Source organism: Silurus meridionalis, chromosome 15 (assembly GCF_014805685.1).
Source record: "Silurus meridionalis isolate SWU-2019-XX chromosome 15, ASM1480568v1, whole genome shotgun sequence".
Lineage (NCBI taxonomy): Eukaryota > Metazoa > Chordata > Actinopteri > Siluriformes > Siluridae > Silurus > Silurus meridionalis.
This window is the reverse complement of record NC_060898.1, coordinates 22,956,961-22,971,959: the sequence shown is the minus strand read 5'-3', so window position 1 is coordinate 22,971,959 and position 14,999 is coordinate 22,956,961. Positions and strand designations below refer to the sequence as shown.

Below are 14,999 nucleotides of genomic sequence, written 5' to 3'. Positions count from 1 at the left end.
GGGTGACCTGCAGTGCCTCAATTTATTGCTTTTTGAAGAAAAAGAAAATAAATACAGCCGGTATTTATCCAATTACCATTTTATTGTTGTATAAATCACAGAAGCAACAGTGCAGTGTATTACAGGAGAGCTTCAGGACTGAAACTGAAAGTGGGCAACCTAGAAGAGGCCACGCCCCTTAGAATAAAAATAATCAATTCTTTGCGTTTGAAAAGTAGCATCAGAGTTTGCCATGCTTTTCTGCTCGCTGTGTTTGTAAATAGTGATTGTTTGTTAGCCTGGCGACTCATAACCAGTTCTCATGCACACGGATCATGTTTTATCGTCTAACCGCCCAGTGGATGTTTTTTGTGTTTCGCACCATCCTGTATTGAAGTGGTACCTTGTGTTAAAATCCTAAAATAAAGTTCTCATGACCTCGTATCTGCATGAATTCACACACGATTGGCTGATAATCACCTGAGCATATTAATATGTTCCTATTACGTGTATATAAAATTAGTATAAAACACAGCGGTGAATTTCAATTCATCTGTTTCTTGTTTAGATTAAAAAATAAAAAAAAGCCACTTAACCATGTTTGTAATTTTCCTTATTTACACCAAAGCTCCTTCTAATGATTATATTGAGGAAAATAACTGCAGGAGCACAAGGCAAGAGGAAAAGAACAGACTGTGTTTGATAAAGACAAGATTTTATTGGATTTTTACGCCGCGTGTCTCGTGTTCCTTAAACTCGCTCCTAGCATTTCTTAATATTACATATTCTGCGGTGTCTGATAATCTGGAAACACCTTGGAAAAAAAAAAACGTATCAAATATTAATCGTTATGATGGAAGGGAAGATTATGAAGCCTATTCCCAGACATTCCGAACATTTCAAGCAGCAAATTGGTCCTCTTGCGTGATTAACCACAGAGTACTGAGGCTCTTTAAACCACTAGCATTCCCTGAGCCTCTCTGCCTGTAAAGTTTTGGAAAGTTTGACTTCCAAACCCCACTGTACCCGCACCTCGGGACATTTACCAGCAGCCAGACACGATCTGCTTGTTTCTCATGGTTCAAATGTTTTACCATGAATTCGGTATGGAGAACTTCAGCAGTTCGAAGATTAATCCTGAGCCGTATATATGTGTCTGGAGGTTCTTTAACCGTTTCCTAGTTCTCCAGTTTCTGTTTACTTTTCACAACCTAGGCAGATAACCTGGAATAAATTGCACTTAGATGTGAATGTGTTTTGGTGGATCCATGTGATGGACTGGAATTGCGTCTGGGATGAATTCTCCCTCCCTTCTGGTGTTCTTCTGGATTGGCTCAGGGTCCACTGATAAAGTGGTTAGATGAATGAGTGAAGATGCCACCCATACTGTATGTGTAAGAAAGTGTGTGTGTGTGTGTGTGTGTGTGTGTGTGTGTGTGTGTGTGTGTGTGTGTGTGTGTGGTAAAACCCCGAAGTCGTTGTGACATGCCGGTACTGAGATTCCACCTCAGCGTTCCTTGTGACATAAATTTCCATAATGGCTTGTGATGGTATCAAGGAGGTGGTACTGCGATGAGAGCAGACAGCACGAGTTAACAGTTCCTTTACTGATATAAATGGAGCTGCCAGAATCTGGAAAACCAAGATGCAGGGCTAATAGTTTATCCTGGAAAGCCTTTCATCCGAGCAAATGTGGAGGAGAAATACCTACAGCTTGTATTTCTACACAGTTATGACCTTCTGATTTCATACAGATGTGAGGAATTCAACTAAAATTATTAGCACAGGAAAAATGGGACTGGATGATGACAAGAGATTCCTTTGAGTGAGTAAGAATTAATGATCAGTTTCTGGCTATAAATGAGACAATCAGAAGTAATGGTGCGATTCATACTGTCCTTTTTACAGACGTGTCTGTTTTGATGTCGAAGCTAAAAGAAATAAATATCTACTTCTTTGTCCACTTGTCTTTACTACTCTGCTGTTTTTGATGGGACCTCTCTACCTTTGTAGTCTCAGGATTAAATGACTTTTGACAAACCACAACAGAGGACCTTCTACAAAACCCACTGGCGCCATCGAATTGAAATCCGAAGTCCTCAGTTGTAGAGGACTGTAGTGTGGCACCTCATCCTGCTGCATTATCGTTCTCATTTATTCAACTTCATTTGCATTACTGTTATGCATCATGTAATACTATTTACCGTCACCTTTACAGTACAATAACTGTACAATATTACTCTAGAACCTTTCCATTTCATTTCATTTCTTTATTCGCAGTGCTGGTTGAAATGTGATCTGCTAATTTCATTGTGTCTGCACTTGAACCCAATGTAGTACAGAGCAAGATCAATTTGTCCTGTTGGAGTCTAAGTTGGATCCTGTCTTTGGTCAATTCTGAATTCTCAGAGCTCCTAATATCATTGCACTCAGTACTATTGCATCCTAATTGCACACTACGTATCTTTGCGTATTTTCTTTCCTACTGTAATATATACATTCTACTTGTTATCCACTGTCTTCCATAATTTTATAAAAATACCTCATGCTAACATGTCATATATGTAAATAGTCATATAATTCATATAATATATATATATATATATATATATACACAGTCAACCCCCGATAATTCACAGTTCGGAACACGGCTCTGTAAATTCACGGGTTCTCATCAGCAAGTTGCGGATTATCTTACAATTTGTGGGAACCCACAGTGGGACCGAATGTTCAGGAACGTTATGAATCTTCATACAAATTTTTTTTTAAAACACTATTGTATTATTTATGTGGTAAATAAAGCTTTTATGTCCATTACTTCACATTTTCTGTTGAGTCGGCATTTAACTTACTGACGTAATGTGTAGATGAAGAAAGGTATCATTGGGGGTTCGTCCAAAATTAGCAGATTTTCGGAACTCGCCTTAGAACGTAACCCCCATGAGTTCCGGTGAACCACTGTATGTATATATATATATATACACACACACACTGTACACACAGACACTTCTACATCCACCTGTAAATAATTACAACTTCCTTATGCCTCTTTATTACTTTTCTCTCCTTTTTCTTTTCTCAGATTTTTATATTGTTTAATGTTTAATATTTAATATTGCTGTAATTTGCCTGGAGCCTCACTTTTCATTGTACAAACTGCCACTGGCATCTGTGCACATTACAAATAAAACTTAAAACCTGCTCAAAGGCCAAACAGTGGCAGCGTGGTGTTGATGTTACTGATCAAGCCTCTGTATCACCAAGCTGCCACTCTTGGGGCCCCTAGGCGAGGCCCTTCAACCTCAGTGCCCCAGAGGTGCTGCATCATGGCTGACCTTGCGCTCTACTCCAGCTTCATAACAGCACTGAGATATATAAGAGAGAATTTCACCGTGCTGTAAAGGTTTATGTGACAGGTAGAAAGCATGTTTTTTTAAAGGCCAACCTGTTACCATTGAGCTACCACTTTCCCCACTTTTAGCTTGACTTAGCCTCCGCCTATGTAAGACTTGGTCTTGATTTGATTTATATTCCTGATCTTTGTGGTCTTTACTGTATCCCTGCTAATTAGCAGCCATTGCCTATGTTTGTGTTGTCAAATAAACAGCTTTTCCGCTAAACTGTGTTTGCTAACATGCTAATGACTAAACCGCCCAATCCCAGTGCTGCCATCACCCTGCTGAGTTCAAGAGTGTCTGAAATTGATATAACATAAATACCAAAAAAAAAAGAACATTTCCGACGTCTGAATCGAACGCGGATAAGAAGCACAAGCTGCCACATGCTGTTTCTGTGTCAAGATAGCGAGATGATAAACTGCTGCATTATGTCGACTCCAAGGCCGAGTGTAAGTATTCCATCATGGTCAAGGAAGAAAGCGAGGAAGGAAAGCAAATATATCCAGGCGTCAGCTTTTGCACAAATACTCATGATGTCTGTTCCTGCTCATTGCTGATATTTCATAAACCTCCTGACATACGAGGACATGAAATATTTCATCCCTTCTCTGGCCTTGAGACGCACCCCTATGCTCAGAGCATCACTGGGTAATATTAAGTGACATAAATCTAAAAGAAATCCCTTCCAGCTGCTCATCTGCATCTGTCTATTGCGTTGCCTGGATCTCCACAGATCCCTTGTGCACCTGCTACCCTTCGTGCAGTATTTCATCCTACGCAGGTTGCAGTTATGGCACGTTCTGACATGTCCTCGGATTAAGGGTTCTGTCCAGTTTTTCTATATAAAGATCGTTTTCTCGTGGATTTTGTATGCAAATAAAATTTGCCCTGGTGTTCATGACGTTGGGAAAAAAGAAGGAACTCATTATCTGACAAAAAAACAAATGATATTTAGATGAGCTTTAGAGCAGCACAGGACCATACAGGATGCAACAGTATTCTATAATATATTAGAAATGTATTATTTTTATTATTATTATTATTATATCCACCGTCCTTTACAATATTACACATAAAAATCCCCCAATTAATGCCAGACCCAGAGCTCCGAATCGATAGTTTTGGAAGATCAGAAGCAGCACCCTGGGTGGAGAAGAAAGACGCAAGTCGAATCAGCTCCCTGTGTGTTAACATGAGGAACAAATCCACCACTGCGAGCCGAATGAAAGCAGCGTTCTGCCCAGCCATGGCGTGTAATTAAAGAGCCGCAATCGAAGGACCCCCCGCTGCGGGAGCACCCATTATTATATTTCCACGCTCCCGAACGACGTGCAGAAAAACAACAACAAAAACCCCACCAAACTCATACTCACTATGGTGAAATTCATGACCTTGAGGATCCAGATGGTGAGCGCAAGGTTGACCAGAATGAGAATCATGAGGAGGAGGACGAAGAAGTAAAGGCAACGTTTCCGCCAGCCGTAGATGCCCACTTTGTACACATGAGGTTTCTCGCTGCTCTGGACATTGTTCCTATGAGTGAACTGTTCTTGGGTCATCTGCAAGAGAACACAAAACAAAAAGAACGTCAGGAGAAACATCGGAGCGACGTCTCACAAGCATGGCGTCATCTCAGGACACATCAGGAGTTCAAACGTTTATATTGTACGTCATCTTGTCAAGGAATTTCGCCAATCTTGATCTTTGGGTTTCACCAGAGCATATATTAATATATTTTAGGCTGATTTGTGACAATTCTTTTTTTATAGTGCTGTTTGTGGGCCAGTGGGAAAAAATGCAGCCAAAAAAATACAGGATTTCAAGTCGAGGTCTTTTTATACATTATTTAAGGAACGTTATTTTTTCTGATGATGAAGTAAGTTTTAAATTAACATTTTAATATTCATTGTGTTCTGCATATTATGATTTTTTTTTTATTCATTAATATTTTTTATTTAAATTATTTATTTATTATATATTAATTATTTATTTATTTAAATATATTACTTCAATTATTAGTGTCATAATTTGCATAATAACGTTTTAGCAACATAAAAAAATCATACTAGGTTAAGAAAAAAGTTCCTTACATTTCAAAAGAAAAAAATAATTTTTGAAATAAATTATTTCAATTCAATTTTATTTTTATAGTGTTTTAATAATGTACATTGGGTCAAGGCAGCTTTATATAATGTAAAAATAAAAAAAAAAAGTAATTCTATTTAAATTAAATTAAACTTTTATATTTAAATTGATGTGTATTTCTCCCAGATGAGCAGCCTGGAGTGACTGTGGCAAGGAAAACTTCTTTTAGATAGTATGAGGAAGAAACCTTGAAAGGAACCGGAATCAAAAGTGGAACTCATCCTCATCTGGGTGACACCAAGAGTGTGATTATAAATCATTAAGACTTTAAATACACTGGAGAGTGAAAAATATCATGAACACCAGAGTGTTTGATTAAGTGTAATGTCCTTTGTCCTATACAGTCAGTTGAGGTTGTGGAACCAGGAGCTCCTGAGCAGCTCATAAATCAGCTCAACGTCTGAGATCATTAGAGATTCAACACCAACTCCTCCATGCCAGAGCCTTTAAATGATCAATGACGGAGAAAGAGCAGATGTAGAAGGTTATTTTGCGTATTGATTAAGAGAATGTTTATGCTCATTGTACGAAATCTTCATGAAGCAGGATCCAACTGGAGCTGAAACATCTCTAGATGGTTTGGGAAGAGGTCAGAATATGTTGACGGTGGAAATCATTATAGGTTGAGGATAAATTCCAAAATATTCATGAAACAAAAATCATTTTTGGATTGTGAAAAAAAATCAAATATATGATATGATGAGGAGAAAAAATATTTCGAGGGAAAAACAAGACATTTTTTTTTTCTAATCAGACTTTTGAAACACGTTTAGATCGGAACTGGATGTGACTGGACGCGTGATCGGATGTGTTCTGGTCAGCAATCAAAATGGTTCGTGAGCATTCGTTCTAACTGTCTGCACTTATCTCTGAATCTAATCATCTGGTCTGAAAAAATAAACAAACAAACAAACAAACAAATAAATAAATAAATAAATGAATCAGAATCTGACTCGGATTCTGCTGTCAGAAGCTCTCAGAGTCCGAGGCTGTTCTGCCGAAGCAGATTGCGTTTGACAAGCGTCTATTCAGCTCAAAACCAGAACAATTGACACCAGACGCCTCGGTGAAAAGCAACAAAGCAAAATAAAAGGAACAATGAATAATTCGGAATATTATTTCCCTTCTGAACAACCAACAGTGTTTTACATCAACACACATCGCACTGCGGTGTGTGTGATTAATCCGCTGCACACAATTAATCACAATGACACGGTTAGAAAACACAAACACACACACACACACACACACACACATCGCACAGTGTTGTAACTGCGCTGAGGGAGTGTGTTAATAAATCACGGAGCTGAATGGTGACTCCATCACATCCTCATCTCAACTCCGCTGTAATTCTGTTCCTCCAGAAACCCCGGATTTCACATCACACTTTATTTCATCGAGGAAAATATTTACGGTGTACAAGACTGTTTTTATTCCACAATATATTCAACAATATATTTATTGTATTTTATATATATATAATATATATATATATATAAATATATTTCTATTTTATACCCAGTATAAAGAATTTCTCTGCAAGGATTCAACATTTCTTTTTTTATTTCTTATTATATTTCCTTCACATATCTTTTGTTATAGAGTGCTACTGAGTGTTATAGAGTATTGTATAGTAAAACACGGCCTTGAAGAGTACATGTAGCGTATTATTGATTATATTATTGCTGTAGAATAATATAGAGAATTAAATAGAGCGTTATAAAGTATTACTTAGAATATTAGAGAGCAATATAGATTGATATAGAGTATAATGTATGGTATTATTGAGCATCATAAAGAATTATAGAGCGTTATATAGCACTGTGTAGTAATTTTGAGCCTTATACAGTATTATAGATTTTCACCGAGTGTATTACTACAGAATAATGTATAGTAATAGAGTATTATAGCATGGTATCGAGGAATATAGATTGTTATTGAGTATTAAAAAAAATTATAGAGTCGTATAAAAGATTTTAGAGTAGTAAAGAATCACAAAGTATTAGGAGCCTTATATCATGATGTGAAGTATTATACAGAAATTTGGATAGTATTACAGAGTATTAACTGCTGGTTTAGACAGTTATGTAGTGTATTATAATGTACGGTAGACACTTGAAGAGAGTATTATAATCTATTATGGACTGGTATAGAGTGTATTAGGAGTTTTATGGGCTGAAAAAGAGTGTATTGTAAAGTATTAAAGAGTATTATTAAGTGTATAATAGAGAGTTATTGAGTGTAAAACAGAGTATTATAGAGTGTATGATATAATATTATAGAGTGTATTATAGAGTGTATAATAGTGTATTATAGAGTATTACAATCTATTATGGACTGGTATAGAGTGTATATAGAGTAGTATAGAGTGTATTATAGAGTGTATAATAGTGTATTATAGAGTATTACAGAGTGTATTATAATAGTATAGAGTGTATTATAGAGTATAATAATAGTATTATAGAGTATTACAGAGTGTATTATAGAGTATATAATAGTAGTATAGAGTGTATTATAGAGTGTATAATAGTGTATTATAGAGTATTACAGAGTGTATTATAGAGTATATAATAGTAGTATAGAGTGTATTATAGAGTGTATAATAGTGTATTATAGAGTATTACAGAGTGTATTATAGAGTATATAATAGTAGTATAGAGTGTATTATAGAGTGTATAATAGTAGTATAGAGTGTATTATAGAGTGTATAATAGTAGTATAGAGTGTATTATAGAGTATTATAGAGTATTACAGAGTGTATTATAGAGTGTATAATAATAGTATAGAGTGTATTATAGAGTATTATAGAGTGTATTATAGAGTATTATAGAGTGTATTATAGAGTATTATAGTGTATAATAATAGTATAGAGTGTATAATAATAGTATAGAGTGTATTATAGAGTATTATAGAGTATTACAGAGTGTATTATAGAGTGTATAATAGTAGTATAGAGTGTATTATAGAGTATTACAGAGTGTATTATAGAGTGTATAATAATAGTATAGAGTGTATTATAGAGTATTATAGAGTGTATTATAGAGTATTATAGAGTGTATTATAGAGTATTATAGAGTGTATAATAATAGTATAGAGTGTATTATAGAGTATTATAGAGTATATAATAGTATAGAGTGTATAATAATAGTATAGAGTGTATTATAGAGTATTATAGAGTGTATAATAATAGTATAGAGTGTATAATAATAGTATAGAGTGTATAATAATAGTATAGAGTGTATTATAGAGTATTATAGAGTGTATAATAGTATAGAGTGTATAATAATAGTATAGAGTGTATTATAGAGTATTATAGAGTGTATAATAATAGTATAGAGTGTATAATAATAGTATAGAGTGTATAATAATAGTATAGAGTGTATTATAGAGTATTATAGAGTGTATAATAATAGTATAGAGTGTATTATAGAGTATTATAGAGTGTATTATAGAGTATTATAGAGTGTATAATAATAGTATAGAGTGTATAATAATAGTATAGAGTGTATAATAGTATAGAGTGTATTATAGAGTATTATAGAGTGTATAATAATAGTATTGAGTGTATTATAGAGTATTATAGAGTGTATAATAATAGTATAGAGTGTATTATAGAGTATTATAGAGTGTATAATAATAGTATAGAGTGTATTATAGAGTATTATAGAGTGTATAATAATAGTATAGAGTGTATTATAGAGTATTATAGAGTATTACAGAGTGTATTATAGAGTGTATAATAGTAGTATAGAGTGTATAATAGAGTATTATAGAGTGTATAACTAAAACTTTCTTTCGGCTTCTCCCGTTAGGGGGCGCCACAGCGGATCCTCCGCATGTTTGATTTGGCACGTTTTTACGCTGGATGCCCCTCCTAACGCAACCCTCCCCATTTATCCGGGCTTGGGACCGGCACTGAGAGTGGCTGGTGTTGTGTATAAGAGAGTATAATTGTGTATTATAAAGTATATACTAGAGTATTATTCAGTGTATTATAGACTATTACAGAGTGTATTATAGAGTGTATAGTAGAGTAGTATAGAGTGTATTATAGAGTGTATAATAGAGTAGTATAGAGTGTATTATAGAGTGTATAATAGAGTAGTATAGAGTGTATTATAGAGTGTATAATAGAGTAGTATAGAGTGTATTATAGAGTGTATATTAGAGTAGTATAGAGTGTATTATAGAGTGTATAGTAGAGTAGTATAGAGTGTATTATAGAGTGTATAATAGAGTAGTATAGAGTGTATTATAGAGTGTATAATAGAGTAGTATAGAGTGTATTATAGAGTGTATATTAGAGTAGTATAGAGTGTATTATAGAGTGTATAATAGAGTAGTATAGAGTGTATTATAGAGTGTATAGTAGAGTAGTATAGAGTGTATTATAGAGTGTATAAAAGAGTAGTATAGAGTGTATTATAGAGTGTATAATAGAGTAGTATAGAGTGTATTATAGAGTGTATATTAGAGTAGTATAGAGTGTATAAAGAGTAGTATAGAGTGTATATTAGAGTAGTATAGAGTGTATTATAGAGTGTATAATAGAGTAGTATAGAGTGTATTATAGAGTGTATAATAGAGTAGTATAGAGTGTATTATAGAGTGTATAATAGAGTAGTATAGAGTGTATTATAGAGTGTATAATAGAGTAGTATAGAGTGTATTATAGAGTGTATATTAGAGTAGTATAGAGTGTATGATAGAGTGTACAATAGAGTAGTATAGAGTGTATTATAGAGTGTATAATAGTATAGAGTGTATTATAGAGTGTATAATAGAGTAGTATAGAGTGTATTATAGAGTGTATAATAGAGTAGTATAGAGTGTATTATAGAGTATTATAGAGTGTATTATAGAGTGTATAATAGTATAGAGTGTATTATAGAGTGTATATTAGAGTAGTATAGAGTGTATTATAGAGTGTATAATAGAGTATTATAGAGTGTATAATAGAGTAGTATAGAGTGTATAGAGTGTATTATAGAGTGTATATTAGAGTAGTATAGAGTGTATTATAGAGTGTATAATAGAGTAGTATAGAGTGTATTATAGAGTGTATAATAGAGTAGTATAGAGTGTATTATAGAGTGTATAATAGAGTAGTATAGAGTGTATTATAGAGTGTATATTAGAGTAGTATAGAGTGTATTATAGAGTGTACAATAGAGTAGTATAGAGTGTATTATAGAGTGTATAGTAGAGTAGTATAGAGTGTATTATATAGTGTATAATAGAGTAGTATAGAGTGTATTATAGAGTGTATAATAGAGTAGTATAGAGTGTATTATAGCGTATTACAGCGTATAAATGAAGATTAATGAACTGCAGGATCATGATGAAGGAGTGGAGAAAAACAGTGCACTCTTCCTGAAACACCACAGGATTTTCTCCTCAAGCCAGAGTGAGGGATTGATAAAGAGAATAAATACTGTAAACTGCAGAGTTTTCCTCGTTTCACTCCGTCTCTGAGACGTGACTTTTACCACGCCTCTATGATGTGACTCCCACCTTACTTCTGATGCGTGACTCTCACGCTGCCTCAGAGACGTGACTCTCACGACGCTTCTGAGATGTGACTCTCCAGTCCTCTGAGACATGATTCTCATGCCAACTAAGAGAAGTGACTCTCACAGCACCTTAGAGACGTGACTCTCACACTGTCTCAGTCACGTGACTCTCACAGCACCTTAGAGACGTGACTCTAACAGCACCTTAGAGACGTGACTCTCACACTGTCTCAGTGACGTGACTCTTACAGCACCTTAGAGACGTGACTCTAACAGCACCTTAGAGACGTTTCTCTCACACTGTCTCAGTCACGTGACTCTCACAGCACCTTGGAGACGTGACTCTCACAGCACCTTAGAGACGTGACTCTCACACTGTCTCAGTGACGTGACTCTCACAGCACCTTAGAGACGTGACTCTAACAGCACCTTAGAGACGTGACTTTCACACTGTCTTAGTGACGTGACTCTCACAGCACCTTAGAGACGTGACTCTCACACTGCTTCAGAGACGTGACTCTCACAGTACCTCAGAGACGTGACTCTCACAGCACCTTAGAGATGTGACTCTCACACTGCCTCAGTGACGTGGCTCTCACGCAGCCTTTGAGATTTGACTCTCACGCGGCCTCAGAGACGTGACTCTCATGCCGCTTCTTAGACATGACTTTCACGCCGCTTCTGAGAGGTGACTCTCCAGTCCCCTGAGACGTGACTTTCCAGTCCCCTGAGACGTGACTCTCATGCCGACTAAGAAAAGTGATTCTCACACCGCCTCAGAGATTTGACTCTTACGCCGCTTCTGAAACGTGATTTCCACGCCACCTCAAAGACCTTACTCTCACATCACTTCTGAGATGTGACTCTCACGCCGCATCAGAGACTGTACTCTCACGCCACTTCTGAGACGTGACTCTCACGCTGCCTCAGAGACCGTACTCTCACGCTGCTTTTGAGACGTGACCCTCACGCTGCTTTAGAGACATGACTCTCATGTCACCTCTGAGACGTGACTTTCCAGTCCCCTGAGACGTGACTCTCATGCCGACTAAGAGAAGTGACTTTACACTGCCTTAGAAATGTGACTCTCACGCTGCCTCGCCACATTCTTCCAGTCTGTCGGTGTTCATGGTTTTCATATACTTTATTTCCTTCCCACTAAAACTCTCTCTCTCTCTCGCTCTCTCTCTCTCTCTCTCTCTCTCTCTCTCAGTAAAAAGCACCCAGACTCGATTCGATTTCACATCTTTATTCACTCGAGTCACGTGTGGCAGCAAGTGACAAACGGAGGACGTGTTAATCATGTAGAAGAGTTAAAGCACCACTGAAACATTGCTGGAAAGCAGTCAGAGGAAAGGAAGAAAAACGGCTGCACAAGAAAAGGAAAAGAGAAAGAGGAAATGGAAGTGAGAGAAAAAGTAATGAAAGAGTGTTTTCACTGTTTTCTCTTTCTTTCTTTCTTTCTTTCTTTCTTTCTTTCTTTCTTTCTTTCTTTCTTTCTTTCTTGTGATTATGGACGCTCTCTCTCTCTCTCTCTCTCTCTCTCTCTCTCTCTCTCTCTCTCTCCTCTGTGAGCTACATAGTTTTTTCTCTGCACTCTGTAGAACACAGACTTTTCTCCTGCATTGTTTGTTCACAGGAGGATCTTTTTTTTTTTTTTTTACAGTCGAGAGATTTGTTGTTGCTGAAGTGGAAAATTTTTTATCAATGACTGAAAAAAGAAAAATGTGGGAAATGATCAAATCTACATTGAATGAAACACCTGCTCACAGCTTAGCGTGATGCAGCGCTGCGCTGGTGTTTGGCTTCACGCTGTTAGAAAACACGGCGTCACCTCCGAACCTCCGCAGAGCCACAACCACACCGTGCTCATGGAATTTAGATGTTTATATATACAGTGCATTCAGAACGGATTTAGAGACTTTTATTTTGCTGCCTGACACTACAATCATTCAGACTGATTCCTTTCTCATTAATCTACACTCAGTCCCCCATAATCACAAAATGTAAACCAAATTGTAGAAAAGTCTAGAAAGAAACTGAAATATCACGTGCCTATAAGTATGAAGAGCCGTTACTCAGTAGTTAGTTGAAGCCTCTTTGGCAGCAATAGGAGCCTTTAATTAAGTCTTTTTGTGATATGATGCACCAAGACTTTCTCCCTGGATTGGTGGATTTTCTGCTGTTCTTCATGACTTATGCTCTCAGGTTGGGGCAGGTTGGATAGGGAGCGTCGATGGAAGCCATTTTCACCTCTCCAGAGATGTTCAATAGGGTTCAGCTCAGGACTCAAGGACGAAACATTCCCTCTAGGACATTGTCCCTAAGCCACTCCTGTGTTGTTCTTGCTGTGTGCTTAGTGTTTGTATGAAGGTGAACCTTCAGTCCAATCTGAGGTCCTGAGAGCTGTGGAGGTTTTTATTGAGGAAATCTCTGAACTTTGCTCCTTTTAGATTTTCCTGAACCCTGACCAGTTGCCATGTTTCTGCTTCAGAAAAGAAAACCCACCCCACAGCACGATGCCTCCACCACCATGCAACATGCTTGTGCAAGTGATGAGCCTGGTTTCCTCAAGACAGAACGTTCAGAATTGAGGCCGAACTGTTTCATCTTGGTTTTATCCAACCAGAAAAAAATGGATAGACATTTCTAGAATTCTGTTTTTATTTTGGCATTATGAGGTACTGAGTGTAGATCCATTAGAGAAAAGATCAATCTGAATGATCAGGCTGCAACATAACAACATTGAAAGGGATCTGAATACTTTCCGAATGCACTGTATATATATTTAATAGCAACCAGGAAACAGGGCGACATACAATTAAAACGGTTCACATGTACACAACGAGTTTCTGGAAGGAATAATCGAGTGTTAAAGGCAGAATATTGCAGTCGACAGAGCGAAACCTGCTGAAAACCCACTATATCCAAGATACACAACTCGAAGCTTTCCTGATCTTTAAAGTTTAAAACTAATATTTATGTAGCAATCATGGCAAAACTTTTTAATAGGAAAATCTGCTTTCATTCTTTTATAACTAAAAGTGCAAATAAGCTGCAAATAGGTGGAACTTCCTTCTTTCTTTCCTTCCTTTCCTTTTCTTTCCTTTCCCACCTCAATGCTGTTATACTCACTCCTCTGTTTAGCTCCGTAGCGCTACGTTTGCTTCAGTATTGCAATAAACTGAGCGAATCCTGTCAAACGTCTGGTTTATCCAAGATAAGCAACATTCCTGACCTTTGACCCCTTAGGTTTTAAGGCTATTTTTTGCTGACTGGATGCTCTGCTAGCTCTGAAATAAATGTAGACCCCTCAACTAAAGATAGAAAGACCCCAGAGGAGTGTGTTTGTCCTGGGGACGCAAGACAGCAAAAGCCTTATTTACTGTGAGATATGTAAGAGTGTGTATGTGTGTAAATAAATAAATAAATAAATAAAAGGCTGACCCTGTGCTCCTGATTCTCAAGAGCACTGGGAGTGTAAACGCTTAAATAAACACATCTTCTAGGTGAAGTAAAAAAAAAAAACAGTTCCTGTAGACCGCCGTATTCGGTCGTGACGTCCACATTCATAACTCGCAAACGCATTAAAAAATTCATTAAGTTCATCTTTTGAGTGATTTACGATTAAAAACTCGCCTTTCGGATGCACATTTTCGGATGAACATTTTTCCCTCACTGTAACTAGAAGAACCAAACCTGTTCCAGCTTGACAATGTCCATGAAAATCTGCTTTGCATGGGTTGGAGTGGAAGATCTCCTGCTATAGAGCTCTAAACCCTGTTGAACACCTTTGGGATGAATGTGAACGCTGACTGCACCCCCAGACCTCCTCAACTACATCACTACCTGACTTTACTAAACACACATGTGGATGAAAGAATCTCCACAACATCTAGTGTACCATCTTCTCAGAAGAGCGGACCTCATTATAAGAGTAAAAAACTAAATGAGGAATGGGATG

At 36.7% G+C, this 14,999-nt stretch overlaps 1 protein-coding gene across 4 annotated transcripts in view; it reads right to left on the bottom strand.

Moving 5' to 3' along the window:
- The window catches only part of sgcd (sarcoglycan, delta (dystrophin-associated glycoprotein)), a 170,045-nt gene that overhangs the window by 62,974 nt on the left and 92,072 nt on the right, over positions 1–14,999 (bottom strand). For all 4 annotated transcript variants that reach the window (XM_046868470.1, XM_046868469.1, XM_046868467.1 and 1 more), the window contains exon 2: positions 4,751–4,936. In XM_046868470.1, coding sequence (XP_046724426.1) covers positions 4,751–4,936 — 186 coding nt within the window. The remainder of the gene's footprint in view (positions 1–4,750; positions 4,937–14,999) is intronic.